The 23,650-nt window shown below is 40.0% G+C and overlaps 1 protein-coding gene across 2 annotated transcripts; it reads right to left on the bottom strand.

Moving 5' to 3' along the window:
- Nucleotides 1–9: 9 nt before the first annotated feature.
- On the bottom strand, nucleotides 10–22,506 carry tubgcp6 (tubulin gamma complex component 6). Of its 2 annotated transcripts, none has more exons than XM_039666073.2 (25): nucleotides 22,347–22,506; nucleotides 20,911–21,698; nucleotides 20,675–20,838; nucleotides 18,867–19,083; nucleotides 18,589–18,750; nucleotides 18,375–18,496; nucleotides 16,445–16,508; nucleotides 16,206–16,315; nucleotides 14,368–14,459; nucleotides 14,055–14,194; nucleotides 13,407–13,556; nucleotides 13,036–13,117; nucleotides 10,197–10,285; nucleotides 10,009–10,124; nucleotides 9,296–9,434; nucleotides 8,580–8,666; nucleotides 5,992–8,494; nucleotides 5,585–5,740; nucleotides 5,329–5,497; nucleotides 4,973–5,114; nucleotides 3,521–3,715; nucleotides 3,305–3,437; nucleotides 2,545–2,758; nucleotides 2,270–2,463; nucleotides 10–258 (listed from the first exon to the last, which is right to left on the bottom strand). In XM_039666073.2, the coding sequence occupies exons 2-25, from the start codon at nucleotides 21,661–21,663 to the stop codon at nucleotides 167–169; spliced, it is 6,285 nt and encodes a 2,094-aa protein (XP_039522007.2). In that variant the 5' UTR covers nucleotides 21,664–21,698; nucleotides 22,347–22,506; the 3' UTR covers nucleotides 10–166. The 2 variants fall into 2 exon arrangements, with proteins under 2 accessions (XP_039522007.2, XP_039522006.2); XM_039666072.2 differs by having other exon boundaries at nucleotides 5,992–8,497.
- Nucleotides 22,507–23,650: the final 1,144 nt, after the last annotated feature.

Below are 23,650 nucleotides of genomic sequence, written 5' to 3' on the forward strand. Positions count from 1 at the left end.
AGAAAGCAATTTAAAAATTAAATATTTTATTTTTACACCACATTAAAGCGTCACCGCACCACACCATTTGCATTCGTTGGACAGCTTTGCCAATAAACGCACCACACGTTCTGACGTGAACACTGAAGCAGGAGGGCTCACACACACATACACACACACGGGGCAATCAAGAGTCTTTGTAGTAGTTATTGAGGTTGATCCGTAACAGGAAGTCCTCCAGATGCGGCTGATAGCCTTTATCCACCAGTTTGGTCACCACTGTGGAAGATCATATACACTTATTTAACTCGGGTTAAAAGGGACAATTATCCATTCAATGTTTTTAATTTAAATTATGATTTTTCTTCTTTTGAAAGTTTATTTACAAAATGGCTAAAACAGCATTAAAACAGTTTTATTGGTGATAAAAATGATCATGTAAAAGTAAGATATGGTAATTATTCTGGCACAAGAAAAATCTTGACTGACATTTAAGGAATGATAAAATGCCATACAAGTGTGTGATATGGACCCTTTAGATTAATATAGCTGTTTTATTATACGTCTGATGGTCCTGCAGGAACATTTGGTGCTTGTGTGGATCTCTGCTCAAGAACAAGCTGTATTTGTGACGACTTTGCTGGCGATAATACAGTATTTATTTAGCCAATTTAATTTTTTAAGGAGTATGCCATCTGGTTAGTTTTACAGCGCCGTCTCGTCTTGTAAACTGCGCATATGACGGCAATAATAACGAGATATTTTTGTGGGATTTGTGGTTTAATTCTCAACAACAACCAGAAAGATGCCAATAGATTCAACATGTCTGATTAATTAACTGAGATAATCTTCAGCATGGATGAGCTCAACATGACAAATAAATCTGTAATGTCCTGCCAGCGCTTTCAAGAGAAAATATATGAATTTGTAACTGTCATGTATTACTGCAAATAATGTTTTACTTTTATTTACTTTAACTTTTTTGATAAAATAGAAATTAAATGTATAGTTTTTGGATTAGTTGATAAAACATTTTAAGAAACATGTTACACGTTTACATGTTAAAAATAACATGTTTACATGTAAAATAAATTGTAAAATATAAAAAATGCAACCGGTATACATAATTAGTGGGAAAGCTACTTGCCTATTTATATATATATATATATATATATATATATATATATATAATAATATACATGCATACATACATACATATATGTGACCCTGGACCACAAAACCAGTCACATGGGTTAATTTTTTTTAAATTGAGATGTATACATAATCTTAAAGCTGAATAAATAAGCTTTCCATTGGTGTTTGTTAGGATAGGATAATATTTGTCGGATATACAACTATTTGAAAATCTGGAATCTGAGGGTGCCAAAAAAAATAAATAAATCAAAACATTGAGAAAATCGCCTTTAAAGTTGTCCATTTATCTTCGCGATTGTGCTGCATTCACTCACAACAATAAATATTTTATTTATTTACGGTTGGAAATTTATAAAACATCTTTATGGAACATAATCTTTAATTATTATCCTAATGATTTTTGGCATACAAGAAAAAACGATAATTTTGACTACACTACCGTGACAATTTAGCTACACTACCGGTCAAAAGTTTTAGATCGGTAAGATTTTTTTATGTTTTTAAAAGAAAAAAACATACTTCTGCACACCAAGGTTTCAATTATTTGATAAAAAAAAAAAACAGTAATATTGTGAAATATTATTACAACTTCTATGTGAATATATAGTGAAGTGTAATTTATTCCTGTGATCAAAGCTGAATCAAAATTATTATAGTATGATGCTCAAGAAACATTTATGATTATTATCCATGTTGAATACAGTTTTTTTGAGCATAAAATCAGCATATTAGAATGATTTCTGAAGGATCATGTGACACTGAAAACTGATGTAATCAGCAACAGTAATGAATAATGATGTTGAAAATTCAGCTGTCTAATTACATTTTAAAATATATTAAAATTGAAAACAGTCATTTTAAATTGTCGTAATATTTCACAATATTACCGTTTGTCATTTTTTATTTTCATCAAATAAAGCAGCCTTGGTGAGCAGAAGAGACTTCATTTAAAAACAATAAAAAATCTTACTGATCTAAAACTTTTGACCGGTAGTGTATATCTCACATTGTTCTGATGACGGTGTGGCACACACATCTCGGCCTGTATCTGAGTCAGCAGGTGTGTCGCTCTAATCTTATCGGCCCCTGTCACACCTGTGATCTCTCAGCGTTTACACTTGTAGCAGCAGCTCACCTTTGAACAGGAAGCGGGAGTAATACTTGAAGGTGTTGTAGGACTGCTGCATGGCGATGAAGCTGGGGTGCACCGGCTCCCCCTGTTGGAGCTCCCACGGCTGTGCGATCAGCTGACCGCGAAACTTCAGGATCAGGCTGAAGATGCTGTGGATGATGTTCATGACGGGGGCGGCTTTCTCCGTCAGCAAACCCCTGAGAGAATAAAACATTTCTCTAGATATCTGTATATTAATCACTGAATATGAATATGTCACGTGGGACACGGGTCCTCACCTGAAGATGGCTCTGTTGAGGTATTCGGCGTGTGTGCGGTGAATGGCGTCCAGATCGCTGGCACTGCTCAGTTTGTGTGTGAACTCGCTCCAGGACACCTGGAGGATCTGGTTAGCGATGTAGCCCTGGATCACCTTCACAAAGTGCTGCATCTCGTGTCTGTACAGCTGCAGCTGATGGAACTGAACGGAGCGACCGGCACCTTTCACCAGCGCTGACAGACAGGAGGAAATATTAGTTATTATTGTTATTATTAAGGGCAACACCTTGAACTCTTATAGTGTAATGTTTGCCACTTCACTTTATTGCCTCTAGGAGTCGCCAACGGACAAAAATCAAGGCAAATGTACATACGCCAGACATGAAGTTTACTTCACGTTCTTACGTTAATTTCACTGTTAGTACATCTGGTCGTGAAGGTGAAAACTGGCGTACGCCGTGTTTTTGTACGTACATGAGGCCCCAGGAGCGACACAAGCCTTGCCGTTTCAGAGATACTCAGACCCAATCGCTTTGGCCAGTGTCAAGTCTCTCCAGTCTTTATTCCAGGCCATTTCTCCTGCATCCAACATGTGGATTGCAAGATCTGACTGCTTGCTAACCATCTAATCCATCCAGACTATAATATGTGGTTGGCAGCTCACTAAGTTTTGTTACAAATCTATACAGACTCATTCTGACAGCTTTAAATAACAGTAGCTTTGTTACCTGTTTCATACATTTAGTGGAGAACAGTAAAAAAGCGGGGCAGAAATCTTACCCGTTCTCTTGAGGTGAAACCAGACGTCTCGGAGCGACCACACCATGTGTTTGAGCTGCAGCAGGAAGGAGAAGAGTCTGTTGTATTTATTCAGACAGCTGTCCGTGATGACGATATTCACTGGCCAGTCCACCTACAGAACCAGAGAAAGACCATGAAAAAATGTCCAGCTCTTCAGAAACTTCATACTACAGGAAGACAGCGAACGTCTCTGACCTTGTATCGGAGCTCGAGACAGTTCAGCGAGTCTGGAGCGTGAGGGTGGAAGATCTCAGGAAGGTATCTCAGAGCAAACGTGAAGTGAGCCGCCAGCTCGCCGTCCCCATGAATGCTGTACTGTAACGCCTTATTCAGAATGGAGTTCAACACCAGCGGGGTGAGCAGCTCGCCAGGGGTCTGACCACTGCCCAGCTAAACACACGGTGCACAATAAGAAGTATCGTTAATATTTGTATGCTACAAACATGTTACAATGTTAAATCTAATTTTGTGTAAAAATGTCTTAAAGGAGACCTATAATGCACTTTTTCAAAGTCTTGTTTTTAAAGGGATAGTTCACTTTGAAATTAATTTTTGGTATGTTTTAGCTGACCTCAAGGGCATCCAAGATGTAGGTGTCTTTGTTTCCGCAGTATTTTCAAATTTGATATTTTTAGGTCAAACCGTTCTTGTCTGTCGGTCATATAATGGAGGTATATGGTCACCACCTCAAAGAGCATGCACAGAGAAGTCCAAATTTAACATGATTTAATGACTCGTAAATGTTAAGTACACATTGATGGCCTAAGACATGAAACGAGCGGTTTGTGTGAGAAAATGAACAGTATTTATATAGTTTTTACCTCTTGTTACCACAGCTACGTGTAAAAAAATAATATAAAAGATAAAAAAATAAAAATATAAATACATTTATAATATAAATACTGTTAGTTTTCTCACACAAAGCGCTCGTTTCGTGTCTCAGGCCATCAATGTGTACTTACATTTACGAGTCATTAAATCATGTTTAATTTGGACTTCTCTGTGCATGCTCTTTGAGGTGGTGACCATAGACCTGCATTATATGACTGACAGACAAGAACGGTTTAACCTAAAAATATCAAAATTGAAAATACTGAGGAAACAAAGACACCTACATCTTGGATGCCCTTGAGGTAAGCTAAAACGCAACAAGAATTAATTACAAAGTGAACTATCCCTTTAAGCTCTACTATAATAGGGTTTCATACTTATTTTTCACATATCTGACTTTGTCGCAGCTCCTCTCTTCGCAGTCTGTCAGTAACACTTTTAGTTCCTGTCTCTATGAAGCCCCTCCTTCTGAAAAGCACTATGTGCTCTGATATGGGAAATCTTACCATTATCACGAGTTTTAACACACTACTAAGGCAACTCAATCAGGCTTTATTGGCGTATTAGGCGGGAATTCTTTTAATGAGGAATACTGTAATGTGTTCGCAAACTCAAGACTACAATGGAGGCGTTTCAGGGAGTTCAGAAAAAGTGTTTACTGACACTCGCACTGGAGGGACTTTGTAACTTTGCAGAACTTTTTCATGCTCAAACAGCAACATAACACACTAAAGAAAGATAAGCATGCATAATAGGACCCTTTAAGCTCTTCACATCAGATTTCTGAGCTTAGTGTAAGTGAAAACTGGCTTAGACCTTCTCGAAGAGCTGATCGCTGAGAGAGAGGGCAAACTCTCCATCCTCCATTAACAGGAAATGCCTGAGAGTCTTAAAATGCTTCTCCACGCCCAACTCCACGAAAAAATAATCCACCACGGCCTTATTTACCATGGACACACTAAGAGAAAGAGAGTTTCATATGTACAAATTTGAATGTTTAGCATACAGAGATATTTGCCCTTGTCCTGTGTGTGTGTGTGTGTGTGTGTGTGTGTGTGTGTACAGAATCAGTCAAGTTTGGAAACATAGTAAATAAACAAACTTTTATGTTAAATGCGATCAATCGATTTGACAACACTACAAATATATTAACCAAGCTCTAGTTTACATACTGTGTAATCAGTGGTGTTGTAACAGAGTGTTTCATGAGCACAGGAAGTGGCATCATCTCGCTTAGTTGAACAGCAGTGGCATCAGTGGCCCGGTACAGGGAGGGGTCGACAGGTAGGCCGTTCGGGCCTCGTGTGACCTGAAGCAGCAGCTCAGATTCTGGAGCCGAAGCTAGAGCCGGAACGACAACACAAACCTCTCTGTTTCTGATATATAAAGAAAGAAAGCTCTAGTAGTTCAGGATGGTCCAGTACTTACTCAACAGGCCGTATGAGTCCTGGTACTGCTCAACTTGGTACTGTGAGGCCAGGCTGAGAAGATAGCGATCCTCTGGACTCTTTTTAGGGGACAATCCTAGTCCCAGAGCCCAGGCAGACAGTCCCTCATCCAGGGAGAACAGCTCACTAGGGGGCGCTGCATTACAACATAACAAATACAAATAAGAAATCATTAACCACAGTCAATTTACTTTGTTTATGACCAACAGACATCAACAAAAAAAACCCCATAAAATCATAAAATAAATAATTCTTAAAATTAGAAATCTGTACCTGAGTAAAATCTCACTTCTAAATGAAATGGCAGTTACTTTTTTTTTTATTAAATTCTGACGTTTTTCTGAAAGTAGCTGAGGGTGCTAAACATTTGTGCAGTTGCGTTCTCACCCTGGGTGTCTGTGTCAGCTGGTGTCTCTGTGTCTCCTGATGCTCGGTCAAATTTGTTCAGTAGTCTGTCAGCATACAAACTGCCTGGCACCACCCCGCCAACCACACAGCCCATGCCCAGAGCAGAGTCTGATGTGTGCGCGCGGGCTTCGCTGTATAGAGAACTGGGTCGAACAGTCTCAATCCCACTGACCACACACCCACTACCCAAGGTAGACTGTGAGGAATGTCCAAACTCACTTCCAGGCAATGCAGAGCGCTGAGGGTCTGCGCCAGATACAACACACCCCAATGTTAGCATGGAGTCCGACGCATGTCCGAAAGCGCTGCCAGGCAGAGGGGTGGATGAAAGGGCAGCGTCTGGCATCACACAACCCACTTTAAGAGTGCTGTCAGAAGAGTGACCAAATTTGCCCAAAAGTGGGCAAGAGGCGGCGACATCTGACACAAACTCACCCACCTTTATATGGGCGTCAGAGGCGTGGCCATGAATATTAGCGGTAGGGATATGAGTATTTACTTCAGAAATGTGTTCGCCAATCCTTATATGGGCATCAGAGGCGTGGCCATGAATATTAGCAATAGGAATATGAGTATTTACTTCAGAAATGTGTTCGCCAATCCTTATATGGGCATCAGAGGCATGGCCATGAATATTAGCGATAGGTATATGAGTATTTACTTCAGAAATGTGTTCGCCAATCCTTATATGGGCGTCAGAGGCATGGCCATGGATATTAGCAATAGGGATATGAGTATTTACTTCAGAAATGTGTTCGCCAACCCTTATATGGGCATCAGAGGCGTGGCCACGGATGTTAGGGGTTGGAAGAGGAGTGGTTACCTCAGAAACATTTTCGCCAACCCTTATATGGGCATCAGAGGCGTGTCCATGAATATTAGCAGTAGGGATGACATTGGTCACTTCAGAAACATGTTTGTCAACCCTTATATGGGCCTGGTCATGGATGTTAGGGGTTGGAAGAGAAGTGGTTACCTCAGAAACATGTGCGGCAACACTTATATGGGTGTCAGAGGCGTGGCCATGGATATTAGGGGTTGGAAGAGAAGGGGTTACCTCAGAAACACGTTCACCAATCCTTATATGGGCGTCAGAGGCGTGGTCATGGATGTTAGGGGTTGGAAGAGAAGGGGTTACCTCAGAAACATGTGCGGCAACACTTTTATAGGCATCGGAGGCGTGGCCATGGATATTAGGGGTTGGAAGAGAAGGGGTTAACTCAGAAACATGTTCGCCAATCCTAATATGGGCGTCAGAGGCGTGGCCATGGATGTTAGGGGTTGGAATAGAAGGGGTTACCTCAGAAACATGTACGCCAACCCTTATATGGGCATCAGAGGCGTGGCCATGGATGTTAGGGGTTGGAATAGAAGTGGTTACCTCAGAAACATGTTCACCAACCCTTATGTGGGCATCAGAGGCGTGGCCATGAATATTAGCGGTAGGGATAATATTGGTCACTTCAGAAACATGTTCGCCAACCCTTATATGGGCATCAGAGGCGTGGCCATGGATGTTAGGGGTTGGAATAGAAGTGGTTACCTCAGAAACATGTTCGCCAACTCTTATGTTGGCATCAGAGGCGTGGCCATGAATATTAGCGGTAGGGATGAGATTGATCACTTCAGAAACATGTTCACCAACCCTTATATGAGCATCAGAGGCGTGGCCATGAATATTAGCGGTAGGGATGAGATTGGTCACTTCAGAAACATGTTCGCCAACCCTTATATGAGCGTCAGAGGATATCAGGCCACGGATATCAGAGGAGGACAGGGATAAGATCAGTGCTGGAGCAGGATCACGACTGTTATTTCTCGTATGAGTATCAGACTCTGACTCATGGAAGCTTATGAGAGGAGACACAGATTGTTCTTCCTCTGGCTGAGAACAGTGAGAGGGCTGGCTGACACTCTCACAGGACTTGGCTTTCTCTGTTGGCTCCTGTGTGGCTTGCTTTGGCTCTGAACCTGTGCTGGCCGCCGAGGGCTCTGTTCCTGTCTCTTCTCCAGTTAGTTGTTTTTCTGCCTCACATGTTCGCCCTTGAGTGGTTTGTGTAGAGGTGTTTGACAACGAACGGATTGGACCCTTGTTCCACCCCGAGGCAGTGGAGTCTCCCAGCTGCACTGAGCTCTGTGAGGGGTGTCCATGAACACTAGCCTTGGGCTTACCTACGGACACCTCTGGATTGAACTGACCCAATTGGAAGCTGGACTTGGATGCTTGTCCATATGGACAAGGCACAGGGACTGACTCTAGGACTTCAGAAACATTTTGTCCAAGTAGGTGGGGTTTCTGAGGAAACTGTAGCAGGTCAGAACCAATGTCCTGGAGGGCCTGGGTCACGGCACCACTGTCAGGGAGGCGTGGAGGCTTGGGGAGGAAGTCAGCAATGTCAATTCCATCTGATATGAGAGCATGCATTTCATCATTCTGGGATTCTGGGATAAGAGGATCTGCCGTTAGCTGTTCACCAAGATTCTGCTGTAAAATGTAAACAATTACAACAGTTTAAACTACATTTATGACACTATAGATGTGTATATGTAAATAACAGCACACAGACCTCAGTGTGTAGTTGTGCAGACTGATGTTTGTAGGCTGTTTTCGGAGGGGGGCCCTCCAGACCTAAAGGAAACTTCTCCAGAAGAGCCTGAACAGAAATCATAACACCTCAGATATAAAGATGTCCCCTTTAAAACAGTACTTTCATGGATGATGCTAACATATACCCTTTGCTAACTACTGGACATATGATTACTGATGCAAGTACAACTAGCAGACTGGTAGTTTGAGGAACTTAGAAAGGATGGTGCATAAACTGAGAACTGGAGACTTACACATGACACCAAAAAAGTTTGTGTTAGTGTAGTATCTAGCTACAGTATCATTGCAATTGAAAAATGTAATATATTTTTTTTTAATAATTTTCTTGTAAAAAATAAATTAATAATAAATTTTAGTCAAATAAGTTCCTAAAACATTTTTTTTTGTTACAAAGGAAAAAAAACCAAAAAAAAAACGCACTTTTACAGTAAACAAAAATTCGAAATATAACTAAATATATTTTAGTAACAATAATTAATGGAAAATGTATAAAATGACAAATAATAACAATATACCTATTGCAATTATCAGAGAAAGATACAAAACATACTCATTACAAATAAATATATTTTTAATAAAGTTACAATATGATTATAAAATGAATACTAATTTAATATAACTAATGAAAACCATTCCAATAATAATGCAATAACCCAAACTCTGCTGATATCAGACCTGTACGTTCTGTTGCTCTTGCTGCAGGAAGTTCATTCTGCGCTCGTCGAGTTTCATCCTCTGCACCTTCCACATGGCTCTGAGCTCTCGTCTAGCAGCGGCTTCTGATAACTGACCATACTGAGCGATCAGATCCATCCTGAACACAGAAAATACATCATTTCATTCTGAATTTCCTTAATGCCTCTGATCTCTCTGGATATTTGAGTCCTTTTATGAAGTACAACAGTCCAAAAAAAGTATTAATTCTCTTATAGAAACTTAATTATCTTCTCAGTGAAATAGATATCTATCAAAAATAGCTGCCCACTGTTCTGGGTGTGTGTTGTTCACGGTGTGTGTGCGTGTGTTCAATTGATACTGATGTATGTGTGTGCACTTAAATGGGTGAAATGCAGAGCACAAGTGATGATTAACGGGATGAGTGGTTAATTTACTCATAAGAGAGCATAATCTTGTACCTTTGTCTTTTATCCTTAAGATTTAAATCAAATTTTGTAAAGTTATGACTCATCTGAGAGCTGTTTTGGTTTATACTGCTTTACTGAATGCAGTATGATAATGGCACATACTGCTTTACTGAATAATTTGCTCAAAGGCCTGTGGAGAACATGAAAGGGAAATACAGTTCCTGTGGGAGGTCACTGCTGCGCTCTATAGCATCAGCCTCAATCGTTGTTTTTTTGTTCTGAGTGTTACTGTATGTCGCTCACCGTGCCCGGCGCTCCAGCTGCTCCTCGAGGGCCTGCAGCCTCTGCTCTCGGTCTCTGAGCTCCCGAGCGTAGCCGAAATCATCTTCCTGCTCCTTCCGTTTCGCAGCACTACGCCACTGAAACCACATCGACATAAGTTAGAGCCGCTGAAGACGCTTTTACTGACTGGTTATTAATATGCTTCTCACCTCCTGGTCGAGTTCCAGCTGCTGTTTCATCTCTTCAAACCGCTCTCTCTTCTGGGCCTCCTCCGCCAGACGCTGCGACACCTGGCGGCCTGCAGGGGGCGAGAGTGAAAACAGCGGGACGTCAGCTTGTAAACTTCATTCATCTGACTCTGTGGGGAGGAACTCCCTCTCGCTGGTCTTCCTGATAATTAATACTTGACCTCCACGAGGAGAACAACTGTGTCCCCCTCGCGTAAAAAAACATTGTTTACTTTAGTGTTATTTTAAAAGCATGAGTTTTTTTAATACTTCGAATAAGATTTTATCCACACACTTTTTTTATTTTTAAACTTAAAGGGATACTCCACTTTTACCGTTTTCAAATCCATTCAGCTGATTTTCTGATATTTAGAAGAATATCAGTAACCAGACAGTTTCTGGTCTTATTGACTTCCATAGTAGGAGAAAAAATATACTATGGAAGTCAATGAGACCAGAAACTGTCTGTTTACTGTTATTCTTCTAAATATCAGAAAATCGCCTGAATGGATTTGAAAACGGTAAAACCCAACTGTTTAACTCTGGGGGAGTGGTAAAATGAGCCTATTTCCAAAAAAAAGTGGAGTATCCCTTTAAACTAAACAAAAAAGCTTTTGGTCATGATGAGTAGAAAAGTGTATCTGTCCAACGTGAACTTCCTGGCCCTTAAAGGGACTCTGTGTAGGAAATACCCCCATCTAGTGGTTAAATATTATTTTGCATCCAAACGAATTTTGCTCTCCAGCGCCTCGCATTTTCAAGTGCGTATTGCATCTACGGTTGCCGTTATGTACCAAAAATGCTATGACAGGATGTCTTGTAGTATCACTTCATCGAGTTTTTCTCCGGGTGAACAGGTTTGTAACTTAAAAAAAAAAACAGCAACTTATGTGTTAACTTATGTGTACAATTTATGTGTCTAGCTGTATAAATTAATTTTAATTCTCTGTACAATCTTATCCACATAGCAAAATCACAATTTTAGCTAATTGATCATTTATATATAAAAAGAAAGCTATAGAAAATCTTACAGAGAGCAATATTTTCTTACAATCATTATCTCTATATTCTTACTGAATTTATAGGTTATAAAGAATTAACTTACAAACCTTGTTTTTAGCACCTTCCTTCACAATAGCTGCGAGTAAAGTAGTCAATAGCTGCTATTCATCAAAGACCTTGTTTAACTTTTTTACCTATAAATGTTATACTGTCTATATAATAAAGTACACAACCAAGCAATGACAAAAAAATTAAGTCAGACTGTAACATTGACTAACCTGTCGAGGAGAAAGCAGGCAACTTCAGCGTCTCTTCTGAAATCTTTCTGCTGCATTAGCTATTTCCACGGTTGAAAACGCTATCCCGATATTTAAGGCCATTGCACACTGAGTACGAAATTTTCGTATGCGTATTTTCCTGTACGTCAGCCTAAAAATTCGTCACGCATAGAAACCTTGCACACCGAGTCCGTTGCGTATTTATTAAACCTTTGCGGGGAAAAACGCAAAAATACCAAATGGATTCGTCAAGCAGTGAGCATGATTTTTGCCCTCTCTCATATTGAAAAGAGAAGAAATAGAAAATATCCATCCAATCCTGAAATTGCGCCGAGAGGATTTATCCTGAGCGATTCAAAATTTACCTCAGAATGTCAGCGGGACAGTTTGATGCTCTGCTAGCGATTCTGGAGCCACATATTAAAAACAAGACCACCAATTTCCGTGAACCAATCGATTCTGAACGGAGACTGGCAGTGTGTCTGGTATGGACCAGGTATGGACACACACAAACACACACACACCCGCGCGCGGCCCTGTGGAAGCGCTGGGCAGACAGAACAGCTAGGCTGTTATTGTGTATGTATTGTGTATATATTGTGCCCAAATAATACATTAGTTATCGAATAGGCTGCTCAATCACACCTTATTCGATCCTAAATTTCAATCTGATTGAAAGGGGAGGTTTATTAATTTCATAATCCAATAGCTTTAGAGAAGAGAACATAAACACTTGATCGAATTGAAAACCGAAACTGAAAGCACGGCGCATAATGTTCAATGATTTGAGGACGAGCTCCCCCGGCCCTGAATTGTCAAAAGACCTCTCAAAATGCTGGCTCTGGATGCGAAAAACGCAGAAAATCGAACCATACCCGATTAATTTTATGACGGAAAAATTAATGGCCGTGTTTTTTGCAATCTCCGGTCACGTTTCCTTTTTCGTTCAAGTCTGGCCTTTTTTTGCGATGAGGATGCATTCTCCTGTGACTCGGCATATGGTCCGCAACAAATAATAGAGCAAAAGAGCAATCAGCAATCATAGGAGTGCAATGCAGCCGTTTAAACTTGCAGGGAATGCGCCTCTCAATGTGACGTGACGATGGCTCTGAGTCTGAACGAAAACGCGTTGTGGAAACGCGTTTGGCTGGTGGTACTTTTTGACCCTCTCTGCTATTATAGTTTTCAAGATGGCGGAACGGACATGGAAGCCTCCGTGAACCTACCCGTCCCATGTACATAAAGATAATAAATTCTTCATTTACGAGGATAAGTCAGATAATTTGCAGAGGTATTTGTACACCATTGAGGACATATTTATGAATAAAAATATTGATTTCAGATAATAAAATACCTAAAAATCTACACAGAGTCCCTTTAAGCCCATTTCTCCTTTAATTCAGAAGGCTGCTATTTGGGACAGGGCCTATGATGAAAGTCAAGTCTGGCTACGCAAGACTAATTTTACCCAGACAGAAGCTGCTAACAGCATCAGGTGCATGCGTGTGCGTGCTTGGGTTTTGAAGGGACAGATTTCTGACCTCTGATTCTCTCCAGGGTCTTGGCCGCTGTCTCTCTGACCTGGTTAATGAGCTCCTGTCGAGCCTGTTCAGTCCGCATGGCCTTATAGAGAGAAAGGGAAAATAAAGGAAGACAGACTTCAACGCAAAACAATGAAGCAGATTTTAGCCCAGGTCACAGTGTCCTGATGAAACTGGGTTAATGGACCAGATTTTAAAATCTCATCTGTTGCCATGCCAACAGTACGGGCACCACACAGTTATTGGGTCTCTAAATATAGTGAGCATACTTCAGACATATAAACACTTAACCTGGATGAGCTATTTTGAAAACCTCATAATTACTTAACTATATATCAGTGGTAAGCGGAGCAGCATGACAGGTGCAGTACCTTCTCCTCCCTGCTGATGGCGCTATGCCTTGCAATAGTCTCCATTCGCCCTCGGTACACGGCACAGTCTCTCTCAATCTCCTCAACTTCCTGCAGGGAAAACGTCACAGCGATCCTGGGCACTGGTATATCCGACCAGAAGATGTAGTGCTGTTTAAATGGACAGATGGAGTTAAATCTTGAACTTCCGAAAATCACCTCTGAAAAATATTTACTCAGTAAAGATGCATGAAATTCATCAAAAGTGAAAGTAAAGACATTTATAATGTTACAAATGTTATATTTCAAATAAATGCCATTCTTTTGAACATTTTCTTCATTTAAAGAATCCTGAAAAATCTAAATTTCAACAAAAAATATTAAGCAGCACTACTGTTTTCGACATTGAAAATAAATGTTTTTTGAGCATCAAATCACCATATTAGAATGATCATGTGACTCTGAAGACTCAGCTTTGATCACAGGAATAAATTAACTATTTTCTTTTAAATTGTAATCATATTTCACAATCTTAATTTTTAACTGCATTTTGGATCAAACAAAATGCAGCCTCGGTGAGTAGAGACATTTTTTCAAAAACATAAAAGATCTTCCTGACCCCAAACTTCTGAAAGGCAGTTAAAGCGTTGTAAAGTGTTTGAGGAGCACCTGTGGGCAGCAGATTTTCAGAAGATTGATTGTTTTCCCGCAGACGTAAACATCGTTTGCAATGTGTTTGAGAAACACCGGCACACAGTCCTCTGCATCCCGCGAAATGAGAGTGTAGCCCTGCGTCCAAAAGTTCTTATCTGAGGGGGCAGAGATTCATTCAGTTCTGCATAACTGACATATTGATTTTAAGACTGTTCTCATTGATTTAACTGCACACATTTTAATTAAATAATGCAGCAAAAAATGAATGGATTTATCAAGAAATCTAAACATTCAACATTAAACGAAAGTGTGAGATTGAGAAACTCACCTCTGTGGGTCAGATAATCCTCATTGACCTCAATCATAAACTCTTTATAAACGTCACGGAAGACGCCACCGTACACCCAGTCCGAAACAAACCTACACACCAACACAGACATTAAGTTAAAGGTACACTATGTAACTTTTTTGGTCAAAATTAGCTAAATTTAAATGAGTCATGTGTTTTTGTTGTGATTTTGACCCGGATTCACTATGGTAAGCCTCTTATAAGCCTTTATATTTGAGAGCTGAAGGGATGGTACCCTGGGAAAACTCAGACAACTTCCGGCAAATTTAGATTTGCTCTGAAAGTTAGTTCAGAAAGTTAGCCCATTTCCAATCCGTTGAAATCGAGGCACCAATCAGAAACGTTGGGGCGGGGTTTACACGATGACGAGAGCGCTGGGATTTTGAAAGTATACAGTACATTACAAAGATGGATGCCGCCGTCGAACATCACTCGTTCGAATCAGCTATCGCGTCTGTTTTAAGCGTTTTGAACGTTTCCTTTTTGTTAAAAACCGAGCAAAGAAAAACACTATGAGTTTCTCCGCCGCTCTGCAAACGTCATCTCCTTCATCGCTCTAATTGGTTTTAAGTCTACCCGCGACGTTCGTTGGCGACACCCCTCTGGAAATGATTTGTCTATGACCCTTTGCCAGACCATAACTTAGTTACAACAGTTTTAACTGGTTTTAACTAGGCTAAGGCGAAGGTCTTTGTGGGAAATTGCGTACGTGCCACTCGTCCGTGCGCGTCTCGTATTATCTGTAAATAGAGTAAAGTTGCTCTGGCTACTTTGACGCGAGTCTGGTGTGGGAGTGGCAGAGGTTAGTTGTAACAATAAGCGAGAAAGCTGGACATGGAGCAGTTCAATTTTGAACAAACACAGAACATAATAAACACAGAAAGTTATGAGAAGATAAGATTGTTTGAAATGGGTTTGGCTAAAAGAAAAATGTGGTTTTGTCTATAGGCTAGCCTACTACTAGGTAGGCTAGGCTACTTATATATTGACTGGGTTAAATAAAATTGCCTACTAAAAAGAGACTAAAATACAATTTTCATTGACTAAAACTAGACTATGTCTTTCGTCGACTAAAACTAGACAAAAATGTCATCAGTTTTCGTCGACTAAAATTAGACTAGACTAAAAAGAGTATGTACGTGACTAAAACTAAAAACTAAAATGTCAGCTTGACACAAAGACTAGACTAAAACTAAAATGAAAACAGGCCGCCAAAAACAACAATAGTGTTTGTATTACTCAACAGATGAGTAATATGTTATTGAAAAGATAAATATGTAGCTCTTGGTCATTCACTGTAAACCAATATCGAATGTGTAGGGTCATTTCATTATAGTTTTTAAGAAAGCGCTGTTCTGGAATTTGTTTTTAAGGAAGTACCGTGTCTATTAATGGGTAAAGCTACAGTAACGTCTTCAGCTAGACAGATTAAGATCCTTTCCATCTAAACTGGATATATCTCTAGCCTAGTAGTGAATGTATCTCCCTCTTTTTTAGTTATGAGAAAGAACCATATTCATCTGCACAGTCACACAGAGCTGAACCACAACCAAAATGCAGCTTGACAGATGTGGTTGTATGAGAAAAAAGCAGTATGAGGATTCATGTAGCACAAGAAAAACAACAGTTGAAGATGAGTGAATAATAGCAAAGAATCTCTGTTGTGCACTTAATGGCAGCCAGACACTACAGAAACCATTTCATAGTATCAATCAGTCGGAAAAATATGGTCTGTCAAAAAAGCACTCTGCTCTTAAGTGACCTTCTTGTGTAATAGATAAATAAGTAAATCGTGATGGAGGAGATGAGTTTCTCACCGCGTGTACGGCTCACAGCTGCTCTTCAGCAGCGACAGCAGCACCGGATGATTCTCATTACTGCAGTTACTCTGAGCTTCATTATACAGACACGACAGCAGTTTTACACCCTAAACACAGACATCACACAGCCAATTACACAAACAGCACCGCAGACCTGCCTACAACACTTCTGAGCTGAAAACAACATCTTCAAACTCAAAGCTATTGTGTCTGTCAGAAGAATGAGTGCTTCTTACCATGGGGAACGTTGCTCGTCCCACACCGGCGATTCCATCCACACAGCACAGTTCTGACAGATACCTGATGAACACATACAGGACATGGATTAACATCTGCTGAAACTGATTTTCTTCTGACAGACTACATACTTATTTTTCTCCTCCTGATGTCCATTAATAACGTCACTTAGGAATCAGTTTTGTGCTCAACCAGTCAGGCCAGGTAGTTTAGATTTGTACTTGCCCTGCCGACACTTTCACTGTGTCCCGAGACAAAACATTAAACATTTTTTATTAAATAATTTTAGATTTTTTTACATTATCATTTTATATATATATACACACAATTAATGATATATATATATATATATATATATATATATATATGAAGAGTTCAGATGCAAAAGCCTCTAAGTGCCATTTGAAATTTTGTTCTAGAATGACCATTTTTGTCAAACTTGTATATTTAGGTTCAGTAATTTCACTTAAATAACAATTAGTAGGTAATCCTCATTGCCATTTAAGTGAAATTACTGAACTTAAATATACAGGCTTGATAAAAATGATAATTTTAGAAGAAAATTTCAAATGGCACTTAGAGGCTTTTGCATCTGAACTCTTCATATATATATATAAATTATATATAAAAACCAAACCACAACCAAACCACAATTTTGTATAAAATTATATATAATACATGACTTAATTATATTATATAATTAAGCCTATTATACAATTTAATTTAATGCATAATCATCTATATAGAAATACACATATACATATATACTACCGGTCAAAAGTTTTTGATCGGTAAGATTTTTTATGTTTTTAAAAGAAGTCTCTTCTGCTCACCAAGGCTGCAATTATTTGATAAAAAAAACAACAAAAAAACGAAAAAAAAAAAAAAAAAAAAAACAGTAATATTGTGAAATATTATTACAATTTAAAACAGTGGTTTTCTATGTGAATATATAGTGAAGTGTAATTTATTCCTGTGATCAAAGCTGAATTTACAGCGTCATTACTCCAGTCTTCAGTGTCACATGATCCTACAGAAATTATTATAATATGATGCTCAAGAAATATTTATGATTATTATCCATGTTGAAAACAGTTTTTTACATTTTTATTTCAGGATTCTTTGATGAATAGAAAGTTAAAAAGAACAGAATTGATCTGAAATGGAAAAGCCTTTGTAACATTAATCACTACCATTCAAAAGTTTGGGGTCAGTAAGAATATATTTTTTATTTTTGGGGGAAAGAAATTAGAAAATACATCAAGGATGAGTTAAATTGACCAAAAGTTACAGTAAAGACATTTATAATGTTAGAAAAGATTATATTTTAAATAAATGCTGTTCTTTTGAACTTTCTATTCATTAAAGAATTTTGGGGGGGGAAATGGTGCACGACTGTTTTCAACATTGAAAATAATAATTTATGTTTTTTGAGCATAAAATCAGCATATTAGAATGATTTCTGAAGGATCATGTGACACTGAAAACTGATGTGTAATCAGCAACAGTAATGATGTTGAAAATTCAGCTTATAAAAATATATTAAAATAGAAAACATTCATTTTAAATTGTCACAATATTTCACAATATTACTGTTTGTCATTTTTTTTTTTCATCAAATAAAACAGCCTTGGTGAGCAGAAGAGACTTCTTTTAAACAAAAAATCTTACAGATCTAAAACTTTTGACTGGTAGTGTGTATATATATCATATTAATCTGGCTTTGTCCCAGAGCTAGTGTGAAAGAGTGATTTCACAGTCCATTTTTTACCACTTAGTATCCAAAAATGCTCTGACTGGAATGAGGCAATAGTTTTGCATTGTAAACAAAGTATGTTTACACCGTTTTATAATTAAAAAAAAAAATCCTTTATCTGAGCCCTTTAACACCACAGATTTGTGGATTGCATGACAAGAGGGAAGATTTACCTGAGCTGACGCCCCAGTTTGCGGAAATGACAAGCGATAGTTAGTAGACTAAGAGAGGCCGGTGTGCTCAGCACACACGCCCTGTAGTAATGCAGGTAACGCCGCAGCCCACCTGTGAAGGCCTGAGACACACACACACACACACAAGAATCAGTGTAATGTTGTTATGGGGAACAAATCCTGGAGTACTGTAAGAATTGACAGCATGCGTCACCTGGAAGACGAGTCCCTTCTGACTCCCGCTGCTCAGGGAGAAGCGGCTGAGGCGCAGATAGTGTGTGCCGTACTGTGCCAGCTCACCCAGCAGACGAGACACACTCTCAGGGGACGTCCCGGACACACATATATCCGGACGGACATCAAACTGTACACTAGCCTTGAGTGGAGAATGACGCAAAGAGAAAGTCAAGAAAAAAAGTTCTTGTCAATGAAATGTGATCATTATTTTACATTTACAATTCAAATGTATTTTTTTGATGTTTATTGAATTACCTCGTTGAGAGGAAACGTGGCCGAGGAGACCCCGATCAGCACGTTGAGCACATCTTTGACCAGCTGACTCTGGCAGTCCAGTGGCAGTGGCAGGAGTGGTGACGGTGTCTGTGTGGCCAGAACGTTCCTCATTTCTCCTTCCCACAGCCGGTACAGCTGATCAAACGCCTCTCTGCCAGCTTCTGTCAGGTACGGGGGGTCCTTCTGACCCGGCGGGCTGGAGCAGAGAGAGAAAAAGACAAACGTGGACCATATATTCAAACTACTTTTTTTTGAAGTATTCGGCAGGGGTGCATTATAATGCGTGCATTCATCTGTCCAACTTAAATGAGAACTCCGGCGCAAAATGAACCTTTGGTCTAATAAAACATCGGCACCTAGTCAACCGTTCTCTGAGATTTGTTTTCATGATATTCGAACGTAAAGAGTTTTATCTCTAAAAACTGTTTAGCATATAATGCTAAATGGGGGCATTTACTAAGTAAAAAGAAATCGCTAGTTTATACCACTAACAAGGCTTAAAATAGCCCCACACTAACACAGTAACATAATGAGGGTCCATACATGCAAAACGAAGCATTGAGAGCTTTGTAAGTGTACAGGCCGTTTAATAAGAAGATACTTTATGAAGACAGTTCACTTTGTTTATACAGACAGAAGCCATCTTTGGAAAACAGACTCGATAAGTCAAACCACGAACATCGTGCTAAGTGAGCTGAACTGTATGAAGTTCAGCGAACTTCTGAACTGTATAAACGGTGTTCGGGGATCGACTTATCGAGACTATTTTCTAAGATGGCTCCTGTCTGTATACACGAAGTGAACTGTCTTTATAACAAAAATAAGAATGATTATTTTTGCTTTAATAATGGTTTTATATAATAATAATAATAATTATATCTAATCCAAAATACAGTTCTTGACCTAATTTCAACAAAAATCACTTAAAAAAATACCATTGAATGTTTTGTTTTGTAAAGCAATTAATAAAAACTCATTTCAAAGATTTAACCCTAAAACCGTATTCTGGACAAATGTGGGCAAAATAGTTTTGATTTATTTTTTAAAAATACTTCCCTTCATCTGAACGGTACAAGACTTGGCTACTTTTCCTAACTTTGCCTCCTGAACACACACAATTTTTTTGACTCAATTTTACAATGTTAAGGGGGTGAAAAAAAAAACTCCTTAAACTTGTATTTGGGTCAAAAATGGGCACCCATAGAAATGAATGGGAAAAACTAATTTAGAGCGTTCTAAAATAAGACACCAGGTGACAGCAAAATCACTTCATCTTTAGGTTTTAGCTCTAATGTAGTTAAAACAAATTACAAAAATAAAACTACATAGTAATTCATTTACATACAAATAATTTACATAGAAAATATGGTACTTTTTGAAGTAAATAAAATAAAAAAATACCCCCCCCCCCCCCCCCAAAAAAAAAATACACCATAAATAGATAGACAAAACTTTATCGAAGACAGTGATATAACATAATTATTATAGGACCTATATAAATTATAGGACAGTTTCTGACTGCTAAAATGAGCTTCTCGTTCAACTTGCCTCGGTCAGACTCAGAACTGAAGAGCGACGCGCTCCACTGAGTTCACTCCGATTGGTTGTTGCTCCAGAAAGTCGCTCTTCATTTGTATAAAGTTAAGCAGATCTCAACTTTGTCGCGTCGCCAGACACGCCCAACACCGGTCGCCAACTTTCGCCAGAAATGCCCGCTCCCCATTGAAATGAATGGTATTGTGACGCTTTGTCGCTTGTAGTGTGAAAGGGGCTAAACTCTCTCTTACCAGCCAATGTTCTCCCAACAGCGTCGTCTCCCGGGCACGAACGTCCGAAGGGCCTCCCACACGTCGATCTCAGGGCTGGGACTCGCCTCGGACTGGGAATCAGGAGTCAGATTAGAGGAAGACTGGAAGCCTTCGTCATCAGACTGATCCAGAGACAGAGGAACCTGCAGGAACAACAACATAAACGATAAGACTAAAATATAATAAAGAAGAATAGATATATTTAGTATCCTCACCCGTATGCTCAGTCCAGTGATATCTGCGTTACTGGGAACGGGCGGCATGTCCAGTCGGATGTCCATATCTGTGGTTTTGGAGTGTTGCAGGGCACCAAACAATGACAGTCGTGTCTCTCTGTCAAACTTCTCCTCAAAATCCAGTCTGCGCCCCAGTCCGAGCAGCCCGGTGCCCGGTGGGGCGTCCATGATGCTCAGGGTCCTGCAGACACCCCCGAACACGCCCCACTCCTCCCCACAGATCAAAGACCACGCCCTCTCCTCCAAGCGCTGTGTGTCCTTGCTCAGGTACCCGCCCAATGGGGGTCTGCGCTGCACGGGACGCTCCCGCCGCATGTAGTCGCGACTGAAAGACAGAAGGGGTGTGGCCACGGACCCGGCCAGCTGCACTAGAAGCTCCAGGACGGAATCGAGTTCGGACAGCCCCGCCCCGTCCCGTAGCTGACCCAGGAGCTCCTCCAACCTCTCGGCCTCCTCATCGTGGCCGGAAACGCGCAGGTCAAAGGAGATCATTAGTATTTTATTGTGGGACGGTGTTTTCGTCAGGGCCTGCGGTGCCGGTTTGGACAACCCATCTTGGAATAGTCCCGCGAGCAATGCCCCGTACGCACGCTTGCGGAGGATCCGACGCGCCGATTCCCGCGACACTGTGCCTGGAGCGCAACGTTTCCATGACAACCCGGAGATGCAGCAGTCGCAGAGTGAGGTCAGCAGTCCGGTGATGCTGGCGCTGTTGCCTTGGCAACCGGACATCTCAGCGAGAGTGCGGGATCATGACGCAGCGAGACCTGTGCAAAAAAAAAAAAAAAAAATTATGGAATTCATAAAATACTAGAGAATATACACTGTGACCAACTGTCCTGTTTTCCCAGGACATGTCCTGTTTTCATATAACAATATGACATTTTTCTATCCATACAGAGGAGGCATAACCTACGTTAAATGTATTGAAATTAATAAGGTATCTTTGAGTAAACGTCTTCGAGTATCATTTGAGTTGGCCCATGTGTTTGCTGGGCCGAGTGTCCTGGTTTTTGGTAATCAAAATATGGTCACCCTAATATAAGTTACACGGTTCTTGAAAATATAAATGGTCACCATGTACTTAATCACGCTTCTATTTCTTTTGTACTATGGTAAAGTGTCTTAACACCTTTTGTTTATTATTATCTTATTTGTAAGATGAGTAAGTTAACGTTACACCGCTTTCTGTTTCAATGCATTCAGCATACATGGTCTAAAGCCAACAGCCACAGCAAACAGCTAAATATGTGCACACATACAATAATTTAAGGTTTATTACACTCATTATTGTTATTTTAGCAGATAAAGGCATTGTTTTTGACGTTAATACCGAAGGCAGTAGCAAACAAACACAACTGCAGCGACCAAACGCCTGCACGTTCACAAATGCGAGTCTAAGAAAATTTACTCACGTAGAAACTCGAGCTTTAGCTGTCCAAGCTGCAAATGTTTAATCCGCATTAGTGAATAAATCTTACTGGCAATAAAAAATGAGCATTTAATGCACATAAACACACGAGCTACATTTCCTTAACAGCCGCGCTACACAACTAAGCCCCGCCTTCTCTATACTCATTGGATGAAATCAGACTTTCTCTGATGAAATGTAAGAGAGTGTACATTCATTGGCTAAACCAGAGACACGTGGGCGCCCACTACCCAATTTCATTGGATCAAACCAGAGCCATGTATGGATCAAACGTGACATGCACTCTATCATGACGTACGCATTTCCGGATAGAGCGTCCGCTAGCGGTGTCGCGGCGAACGTTTTGTTATCTAGATTTCCATAAATGTATGAATATTTTTACATTCATACGAAGTTTTATTTTCTATATGTGATACACATTCTCGTGATTATTAATATTTTATTCCTCATCAAAAAACATTCCTTTAAAATGACTCCAGTCCAGATCCTGCTGCCTTCTTGAGTATTTATGTGGCCCTTGTTGTAACTAGTTAGTACATAAAAGTTAGTACATAAAACTCTGACGACACTAAATTTTTTATTCACTCATAGGCAACAAGTCAAGTCATTAATTGTTTCTGAATCTTGTATTGTTTTGGTCATTGTCTCTGGGAGCATTGGTACCAAATTCACTTTTACATTTCCATTTGGTCTCCTGTTGGTGGACGAGGCAAAAACCGGCTGGTTCATTTCGCCCGAAGGGAAAACAGAGCAAAAAGTGAACTTTCTATGAAGCCAGAGAAGAGTAGGGGAAGATGTCCCTGAAGTGTGAGGAACAACAACTCCATTCAGGTTCAAACTCTCCCTCTGGCTCCTCTGAGATATGCAGATGCCTTGAACACCCCCACAAGCTACAGCTGTTTGTGGTCAAGCACTACATTATTAATCATGACAATTCCCTTTTTCAGTTTCAGAGGTTTTCTTGGACCGCAGCCAAGGGAGAATCCTTGAGTGTGTGTTAGTTTGAGGGTCCGCGTCTCCCTTTAAGGCAAAGCCGAAGAAATCTCATTAATATCTGAGGGTTAGACACCACTGCAGGTGAATATAAACACAAACACCTGCCAGAGTGGGCTTTCCTTGAGTGATGGCTCTCACAGCGAGAATGAAAGGGCCCGATCTTCTTATTTTCCCAGCGTGTGGAAAATCGGAGCTGTTTTTTCAAGGCTCAAGCCCAGTTGCATAGAATCGTGACTAAGTTAATTCAGTGCCCATGCAGGGGGGCCGCACGGTCTGATCGGATTAATTCGG

The sequence above is a fragment of the Pimephales promelas genome, chromosome 25 (genome assembly GCF_988280905.1).
Source record: "Pimephales promelas chromosome 25, fPimPro1.hap1.1, whole genome shotgun sequence".
Classification (NCBI taxonomy): domain Eukaryota; kingdom Metazoa; phylum Chordata; class Actinopteri; order Cypriniformes; family Leuciscidae; genus Pimephales; species Pimephales promelas.

Excerpts from the sequence above, each read along its gene's own strand:
- tubgcp6 (XM_039666072.2), bottom strand. The coding sequence starts at position 21,663 with ATGTCCGGTTGCCAAGGCAACAGCGCCAGCATCACCGGACTGCTGACC. Across the intron at positions 19,084-20,674 it reads TGTTGGGAGAACATTGGCTG|CCCGCCGGGTCAGAAGGACC; the intron begins GTAAGAGAGAGT and ends TCTCTGCTCCAG. Across the intron at positions 5,741-5,991 it reads AGCTGACACAGACACCCAGG|CGCCCCCTAGTGAGCTGTTC; the intron begins GTGAGAACGCAA and ends GTTGTAATGCAG.